The sequence below is a fragment of the Orycteropus afer genome, unplaced genomic scaffold (genome assembly GCF_000298275.1).
Source record: "Orycteropus afer afer isolate SDZICR_OR568_19922 unplaced genomic scaffold, OryAfe1.0 scaffold00466, whole genome shotgun sequence".
NCBI classification, from domain to species: domain Eukaryota; kingdom Metazoa; phylum Chordata; class Mammalia; order Tubulidentata; family Orycteropodidae; genus Orycteropus; species Orycteropus afer.
This window is the reverse complement of record NW_006922053.1, coordinates 1,008,065-1,021,085: the sequence shown is the minus strand read 5'-3', so window position 1 is coordinate 1,021,085 and position 13,021 is coordinate 1,008,065. Positions and strand designations below refer to the sequence as shown.

The 13,021-nt window shown below is 53.3% G+C and overlaps 1 protein-coding gene across 1 annotated transcript in view; it reads left to right on the top strand.

Moving 5' to 3' along the window:
* The window catches only part of SBNO2 (strawberry notch homolog 2), a 47,183-nt gene that overhangs the window by 26,279 nt on the left and 7,883 nt on the right, over window positions 1-13,021 (top strand). The window contains exons 5-14 of the mRNA XM_007954556.2: window positions 110-193; window positions 373-469; window positions 752-912; window positions 1,015-1,148; window positions 1,235-1,325; window positions 1,837-1,980; window positions 10,731-10,848; window positions 11,236-11,341; window positions 11,710-11,863; window positions 12,705-12,881. Of these exons, the coding sequence (XP_007952747.1) occupies window positions 110-193; window positions 373-469; window positions 752-912; window positions 1,015-1,148; window positions 1,235-1,325; window positions 1,837-1,980; window positions 10,731-10,848; window positions 11,236-11,341; window positions 11,710-11,863; window positions 12,705-12,881 (1,266 nt within the window). The remainder of the gene's footprint in view (window positions 1-109; window positions 194-372; window positions 470-751; window positions 913-1,014; window positions 1,149-1,234; window positions 1,326-1,836; window positions 1,981-10,730; window positions 10,849-11,235; window positions 11,342-11,709; window positions 11,864-12,704; window positions 12,882-13,021) is intronic.

The following is a 13,021-nucleotide window of genomic DNA, read 5'->3' as shown; positions in this document are numbered from 1 at the left end:
ATGTGGGGCCGGGACATGAGGAAGGGGGAGGGCTGGCCTGAGCTGGCTGGGGGCTCCTTGGGCGCGTCTTCCCCAGCCTTGAAGGCTGATTTCTGACATCCCATCCCAGCTCTTCCTGCCTAGCGGGCCATTCCCAGGCCTCGAAGACCCTGTGTCCTCCCTCCCTGCCACCCCACTTCTCATCAGCTACCAGGTGAGTCCTAGCCCGCCCTGCCAGCCCTCCCACATAGGGGTTTCGGGATCTTTACGCATGTAGAAGGGATGTGGGAACAAGTGGTGGGAGGCACCGTGCGGGGCAGGCAGTGCAGCAGCTGTGGTGTTGGGACCCACCCCCAGTGCGGGGGCTGGCACCCCCTCACGTGGCCCCTGCAGTCACAGAGCCAGCCAGAGGAAGAGGACGAGGCTGAGGAGGAGGAAGCCGAAGAGCTGGGCCACACGGAAACCTATGCCGACTACGTGCCCTCCAAGTGTGAGTGTGAGGCCGAGGGCACTGGTCCCGGGGAGGGTGGATGACGCACAGAGAGGCTGGTTTAGTTGGAATTCCAGTAATTATTCTGCGTGCTGCTTGCACAAGGCCAGAAACAGAGTAACGCCCTCCCCAGCCCTGAACCCCTATGCCACCCACTTCAAGAAGCACAGCATCCCCCCCGGGGCGTCCTTCCCGCCCTGAGCAGTGCCCGGGACACCTGGAACAGTGTGGCTGCTCAGGCATGGGGAGCCCTGACCTCAAGACCCCGCCCCTGCCCTACAGCCAAGATTGGAAAGCACCATCCGGACCGCGTGGTGGAGACCAGCACCCTGTCGAGTGTGCCACCACCCGACGTCACCTACACACTGTCCCTGCCTGCCTCAGCCTTGGACAATGGGGCGCTGTCCGCCCTGCAGCTGGAGGCCATCACCTACGCCTGCCAGGTGAGTGCTCTTAGGGTCCCGGTGTCATGGGGGCACCCCCGACACCCAACCCTCCCAGCAGGGTCAGCCTTCCTGGGCCCTGACTATCTCCCCACCCCACAGCAACATGAGGTCCTGCTCCCCAGTGGTCAGCGGGCCGGCTTCCTCATCGGGGACGGGGCTGGCGTGGGCAAGGGCCGCACAGTGGCCGGTATCATCTTTGAGAACTACCTGAGAGGCAGGAAGAAGTCGCTGTGGTGAGTGCCCACCCATGCTGGGGGACCTGGGCTGGCGTGCAGGGGACGGGGTGCTGGGATGTCCCTGACACCTGCCCCCTGCTCAGGTTCAGTGTCTCCAATGATCTGAAGTACGATGCAGAGCGCGACCTGCGGGACATTGAGGCCCCTGGCATTGCCGTGCACGCGCTGAGCAAGGTGGGGGCGCTGTGGGACCCCAGCTCACCTTGCTGCTCTTCTGCCCTTCCCTGTGCTTCCCTGTCACCCTCCCCTCCTTGTTTCTGAAGTCATATCTTCCAGCGGGCATGGTGCAGCAGCTGGTCTCGGCTATCACCGGCATCTGGGAGGGCCAGGATGGGTGGCTGGTGGTGGCAGTGGCCCGGGGGCTGCAGGCCAGGCTTGTGCTGTTTCTTTTGTTGAGCACTGTGGCCTTCCCTGTTGCCACCACCGTGAGGCTCTGCTGCCCTCTGCCCACTCCCCTTCCTGTCATGGGTAAGGGTCTTTGTGCCCTGTGCGAGCTGAGCCCAAAGCCCACCTGTGATGGTAGACTCCTTGGAGCATGTCTCTTGGCCTCTGTGTAATGGGAGGGGACCGCAGTGGTCCAAAGGCCAAGCTGCCTCAGCCCCAGGTGGCATTTTCACAAATGGGGAAACGGGCTCAGAGGGGTGCAGAGGCACCCACACATGTCCGTGCCCATTCCCTCCCCTAGATCAAGTATGGCGACAACACTACCTCAGAGGGCGTCCTCTTCGCCACCTACTCTGCGCTCATCGGGGAGAGCCAGGCTGGCGGGCAGCACCGCACGCGCATCCGCCAGATCCTCGAGTGGTGTGGGCCCGCCTTCGACGGCGTGGTATCCTTGTCAGGGCGGGCACCACTCCTTACTGAGCACCTCCACACCCCGGGCTCCGGCCGGCCTCCTGGCTCCGGGCTGCTCAGGTGACCAGACTCGGGCACGGGGTTTGTGTGGCGCCTCAAGGTGGGGAAGTGCTGCCTGGCAGGGGACAGTGAGGGCGGGGAGGGATGCTGCCCTGCTTTCCTCTCCCTCCCAGGTGCAGTGGTTTGAGGGTGTGGGCTGGGGGGTTCTCCTATCACGGCAGGCGCAGTGCAGACAGCACCCAAGAAACACCCCACTGGCCAAGCCCAGCATGAGGTGGCCCCAAGCATGCTGTGTTGGTGACAGGCCTGAAGGCCCTGCCTGGCTGCCTCGGCCCGGCCCCTCTTCACTGACACAGGGGCCCCGGGCAGGCCTCTTGCCGCTCCACCTCGCCCCTCCCCTTCCGGGCCTGGGTTTCAGTATTTCTGTGGAGCGTGGAAGGCCCGGGAAACTAGAAGGCGGGCACGGCCACGGCCTCATGGTAGCTACGTTTTCTAGTGTTTTGATTCCTTTTTCCCTGTTTTTCGTAAACTCATACCACAGTTCCGGTGCCCGCTCAGCATGTTCCCGCAGTTGTCCGGTGCATTGCTCGCGTCCCTCACGGTGTGTGGGTGTTCCTATGACGCCCGCGGTGTCCACTCTGCCTCAGTCACTGGGTCCTTTCTCCTTCGCTCACAGCAGCACCCCCGGTGGGCGTGCCCCGCTGGCCCCTTCCTAGGTGTTTGTACACTGACTCCCATGGAGAAGCCTCACCTTGGGTCTCATACGTAAAGGAGATCCCATGGTGGTGTAACTGTTGGCTGTCGTTGAGGTGGGCACTGACTCATGGTGACCCCAGGCACACGGAACGAAATGCTGCCTGGGTCTGTGCCATGCCCAGGCCAGCTGCTGCCTAGACCGCTGGGAATCAGAGGGTTTGCACTCACTGGAAGTCGGTCCCCCGGCCTTCCTGACTGCTCTCTGCCAGTCTGCGAGCTCTGCTGAAACCTGGGGAGCATCACAGCCACACCCAGCCTCCACGAGACACAGCTGGGGCTGCTCAGAGGGCACACTGGCTAGGAATCGAGCCTGGTCCAGAAAGGTCATGGAAGCCACGGCCTCCAGCCTCCTCCAGCTTCACTGGGACACAACGTGACCAGCAGCAGCCCGGGGCTGGTTCCTGTGAGGGGAAGGTCAGATATGCCTCCACCCTACAAACTCCTTACCAATTCCGACACCAGCCGGCCCTCCCACGGCATCTCCGCTTCTCTGCTGGGCTCCGAATCCATTGTGGTGGCCACACAGAACTCACAGGCAGTACTCACGATTACGGGGCTTATTAGGGAAGCAACAGGCTACACGCACTACACCACCACTCGTTGGTCAGCGTGCTGCACTGTGGTGGCGTGCATGTTGCTGGGAGGCTGGAGGCTATGCCACCAGCATTTCAAATGCCAACAGGGTCACCCCTGGTAGACAGGTTTCAGCGGAGCTTCCAGACTAAGACAGACTCGGAAGAAGGAAGGGGCCATCCTCTTCTCAAAGAATTGGCCACTGAAAACCAGCAAAATCTTACTGAAGAAAATTCAAAAATGGTTGTAGCAGTATATTGACAGAGAACTTCCAGAAATGCAGGCTGGATTCAGAAGAGGACACGGAATGGAAGATGTCATTGCTGATGTCACATGGATCTTGGCTCCAAGCCAAGAATACCAGAAAGATGTTTATTTGTGTTTTATTAACTATGTGAAAGCATTTGATTGTGTGGATCATAACAAATTGTGGATAACATTGAGAAGAATGGGAATTCCAGAACACTTAATTGTGCTCATGAGGAACCTGTACACAGACCAGGAGGCTGTTGTTCGAACGGAACAAGGCGACACTACATGGTTTAAAATCAAGAATGGAGTGTGTCAGGATTGTATCCTTTCACCATACTTACTAATCTGTATGCTGAGCAAGTAATCTGAGAAGCTGGACTGTATGAAGAAGAACATGGCATCAAGATAGGAGTAAGACTCATTAACAACCCGCGATACGCGGATGACACAGCTTTACTTACTGAAAGTGAGGATGACTTGAAGCACTTACTGATGAAGATTGAAGAATACAGTCTGCAGTATGGATTACATCTCAATATAAAGAAAACAAAAATCCTCACAACTGGACCTATAAGCAGCATCACAGTAAATGGGGAAAAGGTTGAAGTTGTCAAAGACTTCGTATTACTTAGTTCTACAGTCAACACCAATGAAAGCAGTAGTCAGGATATCAGATGACATATGTTGTTGTTGTTACGTGCCATCGAGTCAGACCTGACTCATAGTGACCCCTCCTTGGGTTTCTGAGGCAGTATCACTATGGAAGTAGATTGCCCCATCTTCCTTCCAAGGAGTGGCTGATGGGTTTGAACCGCCAGCCTTCTGGTTAGCAATCAAGTGCCTTAGGCACTATGCTACCAGAGCTCCCTCAGACGACATATAGCACCGGGCAAATCAACTGCAAAAGACCTCTTTCAGATGCTGAAGAACAAAGATGTCTCTTTGAAGACTAAGGTGCGCCTGACACAAGCCATGTGTTCTGGTTACCTCTGTGCCACTCTGGCAGGAATACACCACGAGTAGGACAGCTTTAACAAACAGGAGTTTATTCTCTTACAGTTTGGAGGGCTTAAGTCTGAGTTCAAAGTGCCAGCCTCTAGGGGCTGGGTGAAAGCCCCTCAACCTTGGCTTCAGCTCTGCCTTCTGCTCCTCACTCACTGGAGCTAGAAGCTTTTCTTCACTCAGACAACTGCTGGCTGCTGAGACTGACAAGCCCAAGGGTGACAAGTAAAAAGGCCCAGTCCCTATGTTACCAAACTACATGACAGGCCATTAATTCAAGTCCATTGAAAGTCCCAAGGTCATCAGAGCATGGCAGGCTGCTAAACAATGACACAGCTACATGCAGAGTTCAAGCATGCCAGCTAGAGACTATTCTCCAAGACTTCTCCTTATATACGGGAAGCAGACCCACATCCCTAAGGCAGCTACTCAGCTGCTTGTGGTAGATCCCACCATGGAGTTGATTGCCAGTCTCATCATAGGGAATACTACATCCAGCTCACCAGCTGCTCAACCAGGCCCAGCCAAGTTGGCACACAAACTACCACATCATGATATTTCCAATCGCCTCATATGCATGTGGGAGCTGGACAGTGAATAAGGAAGACTGAAGAAGAGTCGATGCTTTTGAGTTGTGGTTCTGGCGAAGAATGCTGAAAGTACGATGGACTGCCAGAAGAACTAACAGATCTGTCCTGGAGGAAGTGCAGCCGGAATGCTCCTTGGAAGCAAGAATGGCCAGACTTTATCACCTACTTTGGTCATGTCAGAAGAGACCATTCCCTGGAGAAGGATGTCATACTTGGTAAAGTGGAGGGTCAATGAAAAAGGGGAAGGCCCTCAACAAGATAGACTCACACAGTGGCTGCAACGATGGGCTCAGGTACAGCCAGGAGCTGGCACAGGACCGGGCAGGGTTTCATTCTGCTGTGCATGGGTTCGCTATGAGTCAGAGACAACTCGACAGCACGTAACAACAACAACAACTGAAAACCTTATGAACAGCAGTGAAACACTGTCAGATACAGTGCTGGAAGATGAGCCCCTCAAGTCAGAAGGCCCTCAAAGCATGAATGGGGAAGAGCTGCCTCCTCCAGGTAAGGTCCACCTTAATGATGTGGACGGAGCAAAGCTTTCAGGACCTCCATGTGCTGACGGGGCATGACTCAAAAGGGGAAGCAACAGCTGCAAACATCCATTATAATCAGAATGTGGAATGTACAAAGTATGAATCTAGGAAATTGGAAGTTGTCAGAAATGAAATGGAACACATAAAGATCTATATCCTAGGCATTAGTGAGCTGAAATAGACTGGAATTGGCCATTTTTAATCAATCACATGATCTACTATGCCAGGAATGACAAATTGAAGAGGAATGGTGTGTCATTTACATCACAAAGAATGTTTCAAGATCTGTCCTGAAGTACAGTGCTGTCAGAGATATGATAATATCCATATGCCTACAAGAAAGACCAGTTAATACTATTATTCAAATTTATGCACCAACCACCAAAGCCAAAGATGAGGAAATTGAAGATCTCTCTGGTAGCATAGTGTCTAAGGCACTTGACTGCTCACCAGAAGGCTGGCGGTTCAAACCCACCAGCCACTCCTCGGAAGGAAGGTTGGGCAATCCTACTTCCATAGTGATACTGCCTCGGAAACCCAAGGAGGGGTCGCTATGAGTCGGGCCGACTCGACGGCAAACAACAACAACATCAACTTCTGCAGTCTGAAATTGACTAAACATGCGATCAAGATGTGTTGATTATCACTGGTGATTGGAATGCAAAAGTTGGAAACAAAGAAGCAGTATTAGTAGTTGGAAGATAGGGCCTTTGAGATAGAAATGACTCCAGAGATCACTTGGTATACTTCTGCAAGACGAATAACTTATTCATTGCAAATATCTTTTCTCAACAACATAAACAGTGATTGTACATGTGGACCTCACCAGATGGAATACACAGGAATCAGATTGACTACATCTGTGGAAAGAGGCAGTGGAAAAGCTTAATATCATCAGTCAAAACAAGGCCAGGAGGAAACTGCACACCATCAACTGCTCATATGCAAGTTCACAGTGAAGCTGAAGAAAATTAAGTCCATGAGATCCAAAATATGACTTTAATGATATCCCGCCTGAATTTAGAGACCATTTGAAGAATAGATTTAACTCACTGAACAGCATGACCAAAGATCAGACGAATTGTAGGATGACATCAGAAACATCATCCATGAAGAAAGCAAAAGATCATTAATAAGACAAAAAAGGAAGAAAAGACCAAAACGGATGTCAGAAGGGATTCTGACACTTGCTCTTGAATGAAGAGTAGCTAAAGTGAATGATGAAATTAAAGAGGTAAACCAAAGATTTCAAAGGGCAGCTCCAGAAGACAAAGTACTGTAATGAAGTGTGCAAAGACTTGGAGTTAGAAAACCAAAAGGGACGGACACCCTTCGCATTTCTGAAGCTGAAAGAGCTGAAGAGGAAATTCAAGCATCAAGTTGCAATATTAAAGGATTCTATGGGCAAAATATTGACTGATGCAGAAAGCATCAGAAGAAGATGGAAGGAGTGCACAGAGTCACCGCCCCAGGAATATTAGTCAGCACTCAGTCATTTCACGAAGGAGCATATGGTCAAGAAGCAGTGGTATTGAAGGAGGAGGTCGAAGCAAATGGCAAAAAAAAACAAGGCCCCAGGAATCAACGGAATACCCATTGAGATGTTTCAACAAATGGATGCAGTGCTGGAGGCACTTACTTATTCATGTGAAGAAATATGGAAATCAGCTACCTGGCCAACGACTGGAAGAGATCCATACTTGTGCCCCTTCCGTAGAAAAGTGATCCAGCAGAATGTGGAAATTATCAAACGGTAGCATTAATATCACATGCAAGTAAAATTTTGCTGAAGATAATTCAAAAACAGTTACAAGCAGTATATTGACAGAGAACTTCCAGAAATTCAAGCTGGATTCAGAAGAGGATGTGGAACAAGGGATATCATTGCTGATGTCAGATGGATCTTGGCTGAAAGCAGAGAATACCAGAAGGATGTTTACTTGTGTTTTATTGACTATGCAAAGACATTTGACTGTATGGATCATAACAAATTATGGGTAACTTTGCAAAGAATGGGAATTCCAGAACATTTCATTGTGCTCATGCAGAACCTGTACATAGACCAAGAGGCTGTCATTTGAACAGAACAAGGGGATACTGCATGGTTTAAAATCACATAGGGTGAGCGTCAGGGTTGTATCCTTTTACCATACTTACTCAATATATATGCTGAGCAAATAATCCAAGAACCGGAACTAAATGAAGAAGAATGTGGCATCGGGATTGGAGACTGCAATATGCAGGTGGCACAACCACACAGCCTTGCTGGCTGAAAATGAGGATGACTTGAAGCACCTGCTGATGAAGATCAAAGACTACAGTCTGCAATACAGATGACACTTTGATATAAAACAAAAATCCTCACAACTGGACCAATAAGCAACATCATGATAAATGGAGAAAAGTCTGAAGTTGTCAAAGATTTCATTGTACTGAGATCCACGATCAACACCCATGGAAGCAACAGTCAAGAAATCAGACATCTGCAGGGGACATCAAGCTCAACTGGCATAACATCCTACACAAAAATGCTCCACAGCCTACTGTGGCGAGTAGTGACTGGGATCTGAAAAGCTTGCAAGCAGCCATCTAGATGGAACAATGGGTCTCTCCTCATCCAGAGCAAAGAAGAATGAAGAAAACCAAAGACTCATGGAAACAGTCCAAGGCACTGGTGCACCATGCGGTCCTCAGCCTATGTGACTATGAGACCAGAAGAACTAGATGTGCCTGGCTACCACTGTCAACCACTCGGAGGGGGATCTGTGTAAGAGATCCTGAATAGAGTGGGAGAACAATGTGGAACAAAACTCAAAATTATTAAAAAAAAAAAAAAAAGCCAGATATGCTGGTCTGATAGAGCCTGGAGGAACCCCTGAGACTATGGCCTCTAGCTGCCCTTCAGGTCTGGAATTGAACCCACTCCTGTGGCTTCCAGCCAAACAAAAGACAGGCATATGAGTTGAACATGTACCTGAGGTAGATACACTCCTTGGAGAGATCAATCATGGGAGAACGGCTGTGTGTGCACAGGGAGATGTCTGGGGGTGGGGGCAGGAGCTCACGGCAGGGAAGGACATAGTGAAGAGGGGAGGAAGTGGGAAGAGAGCTGTTGCATTGTGAGAGATTGCAGTTGATGGCATTAGACAAAGTGTATGTGAACTGTATGGAAAATGAATTTGCTCTGTAAACTTTCACCCAAATCACAATAAAAAAAAAAATCAGACATCATATTGCATCATATTGGGCCAGTCTGCTGCAAGGGACCTCTTTAAAGTATTAAAGAGCAAAGATGTGTCTTTGGAAACTAAGGTACACCTGACCCAAACCATGGTGTTTTCAGCAGCATCGTATGCATGTGAGAGCTGGACAGTGATCAAGGAAGACCGAAGAAGAGCTGATGCTTTTGAGTTGTGGTGCTGGTGAAGAATGCTGAGTACCGTGGACTGCTAAAAGAACTAACAGGTCTGTCCTGGAGGAAGTGCAGCCGGAATGTTCCTTGGAAGCAAGAATGGCCAGACTTCGTCTCACCTCCTTAGGTCATGTGGGCAGAAGGGACCAGTCCCTGAAGAAGGCTGTCATACTTGGTAAAGTGGAGGGTCAGCAAAAGGGAAGGCCCTGAACAAGATGGATTGACACATGGCTGTAGCGATGGGCTCACACATAGCAAGGACTGTGAGGCTGGCCCAGGACCGGGCAGGGTTTCGTTCTGTTTGTGGTACGTGGGGTCGGTATGAATCAGAGTCAACTCCATGGCACTTCACAACAGGAGCAGGTTACAGTTCAGGATCAGGAAGGCTCAGGATACAGTTCTCCGGTCAGAACAGCCTGCCCTCAGCCATGCCCACAGGCATGCCTGTCTTTGGCCGTCAACCTCTTGGCTTGGCCTCTGCCAAGCTTGGGAAGTATTTGTCACAGAGCTCTTTTAGCTCTGCTGATACGTGTACCCCACTCCATCAGCAGTCCTTCTGCCCAAAGTCACTCAGCTTTCTTGCTCCTTGGGCCTGCAAGCCCACCACTGTCTCCTGCTGGTCTCACAGCTCTGCTGCCATTTCCCTGTGCAGGGGTCTCAGGTCCAAAGGACTCCAGCTTGCTTCTGTGTTGATGGCAATGAGACACCCCCTTTGCCACCTCTGTTGATAGCTCATTTTAAGCCTAGTGGAGTGACAAAACTGACCAGCCCTCACATTAGGGGATCCATACATGTTATGTGCATAATCCCACCTTCACAAGGATTCCATGTACCTTATTTTTGTTATTAGCAAGCTGGCCAATCCCCTTGGTGGGCCACAAGCACGTCATATTTGCATAGTCCCACCCAGTCGGTGGAAGTCAGAGAGACAGTGGTAGTAATTCACCGCCCCACCCCAGGTCTCCCACGTGGAAGCCAGCCGACCTGCTTCCATCCGTGAAGCCAAGAAAGCCCTGCGAGCAGGTGTGTGCTGATGTGCGCACACGGACGGGGCTGCCGGGAGTCGGAGCTGGTGCACTGCCAAGTGGTCGTTTTCCCCTCACTTCTTTAAACGGTTTCTTCAAGCCTTTATTTTATTCTTAGTGAGATCATTGCAGCACATGTAGTTGTAAGAAAGAACTTAGAGGGCTCAGTCCCAGGTGCCCGTCGTCCCGTTCCCCTCGATGGTAACGCCTGACAAGCAGTAGAACCATGTCACCGCCAGGACGTGGACAAGGCTGTGCCCCACTCGCCCCACTCAGATGCCTGTTGTCCCGTGCTGTCAGCACCGTCTCTGAAGTTTGAATGAGACCATGATGCCACATTCATGCACCTGTTGTGTGCTTAGGCCCTAGGATCTCTTTCCTGTCCACCCTGGGCCTGGCACAGCCCAAGAACATGGTCCCTTCACCAGATTTCTCCCATGAGAAATGTTGCCAGAGTCCCAGGTGAGATGAGACCTTGGGCCTCTGCTCTTCCCCAAAAGGCTTCAGTGGTCGAGGGCCTAGGTCCGTGGAGCTGCCTGTGGTCCTGGGATAGTCCTTAACTCACAACCACCCAGATTATATTTGATGAGTGCCACAAAGCCAAAAACGCCAGCTCCACCAAGATGGGCAAGGCCGTCCTGGACCTGCAGAACAAGCTGCCCCTGGCCAGGGTCGTCTACGCCAGTGCCACAGGTGAGGGAGGCCGGCTGCAGGAGGAGGGTGCAGTGGGGAGTGGGCAGGCAGGCGGCCGGCAGAACAGACGTGCTGCGTTGGCACAGCCATAGGGGAGGTGTGGTTTTTGCCATGCGGCTGCCAGGCTGGTCTGCACCACAGCTGTCCGCAGGCTCATGCTCCCCGGGCCAACAGTAACTTCCACAGCGCCCCACCAGGAACCTCCTTTCCGCTAACCACAGCAGTGATCCTGGCCTCTCGGCGCCCCCTGGCTGTGGGGACTTGGCTGAGCCCATGAGGCCGCCGTACAGGGCCCTCGCTTAGGTGGTTCTGGCGTGGTGAAGCCCCAACCTGCCCTCCATGCTGAGCTGGAGGAGCTGATGGCCCCCTCCTGCACCTGCCACCCAGGTGCCTCTGAGCCACGGAACATGATCTACATGAGTCGCCTGGGCATCTGGGGGGAAGGCACACCCTTCCGCACCTTCGAGGAGTTCCTGCACGCCATTGAGAAGAGGTGAGCACCCGGCCTGAGATGCCTTCCCAGCTTCCCGCTCTGCACCACATGCCCCACGTGGCAGCCAGAGGGACCTTCAAACGCGAGCTGCTGGCTTTCTCTGCCGAGTGCTGCTCTCAGGAAAGACCCTCCCCCTGACCGTGCCCTCTGTGGCCCTCCCTGCCTCCTGCTGCAGCCCCTCCTTGGCCTGCCTGATCAGCTTCTCTCTTCCCCCAGCCCACCAGGCTCTTGCAGCCACAGTGCCTTTGTGTGGGCTGCCTCGTCACCACTGAGGCCCTTTCTCCCAGTGTGGCTCCCAGCCCCAGTGTCAGCTCTACCCCCAGGGGGACCCAGTGCAGGCACTCAGGGGCTCTGCCATCTGTCCACAGAGGTGTGGGCGCCATGGAGATTGTGGCCATGGACATGAAGGTCAGTGGGATGTACATCGCACGCCAGCTCAGCTTCTCTGGAGTCACCTTCCGCATCGAGGAGATCCCACTGGCCCCAGCCTTTGAGCGCATCTACAACCGTGCAGCTCTGCTGGTGAGCGTGGTAGGGCCTCTGCCACATGGAGGCAGCGTGCGAGGTGCTGGCTCCAAGGTGCTCGCGGCGCTATGGCTGCCAGTCGGGAGAAGGACGCATCCCCCCGTCCCTCCCCATCCGCCTGCATAAACAGAGCGGGTCCCGCCCTCAGCCTCATGAGACCTGTGCCCCCGGCTTGCAGCTGAGCGCCATCCGTTCTCAACGCCCATGGTGCTGTGTGCAGTGTGTCCTGTCTCCTGGCTCTGACCAGCCCCTGTGCTGATTACAGGCACATTCACATGGCTGCGAGCCCTTCAGCATCGGGCAGGCCCATGATTGGAGTGATTACTTTAGCTCAGACTAAAGCAGGATCTGCCCCCGGCACTGCTGGCATTTGAGGCCAGACCCTTCTCTGGGGTGGGACGTCCTGTTTACTGCAGGGTGTTGAGCAGCCTCCACCCACTCAAAGCAAGTAGCATTCTCCCCCTCCAAGTTGTGACAACCACAAACGTTGTCAGACATTACCAAGTGTCCCCTGGGGGCAGAATCGCCCTAGATGAGGACCCCTGGATTAGGGGATTCCTCTGACCCCCAAGAGACCCCGTGTCCCATAATCTTCTGACTTGCTGACGTCCTAGGATGCTGCCCACGTTGAAATCCACACAGTGAGTGGGGAGGAGACAGGACAGGAGTTACAGGAGCTGAGGGTCCCCCAGCTTTACACTGTCTGACCCATCAGGAATGTAATGTGTGTGACTGTAGGTTCAAACAGACCCGAGTATAGCCGGGTGGGAGGGTGGGGGGTCCAAGGTGGGGGAGGCAGACCTGGTACCCGCGGCACTCAGCTCCGCTGTCCTTGCAGTGGGCCGAGGCCCTAGGCGTGTTCCAGCAGGCAGCCGACTGGATTGGCCTGGAGTCTCGCAAGTCTCTGTGGGGCCAGTTCTGGTCGGCCCACCAGCGCTTCTTCAAGTACTTGTGCATCGCCGCCAAGGTGCGCCGCCTGGTGGAGCTGGCGCGCGAGGAGCTCGCCCGCGACAAGGTGAGGGGGCCCGCTGGCCCTGGCGGAGGCGAAGAGAGTGGGGTGCTGGCCCTGGAAGAGGAGGGTTAACAGTGGGGAGGGGGCTGGTCCAGGACCAGGTGTGGGGAGGCCCAGGAAGGCAGGCTGGGGGTGGAGAGGAG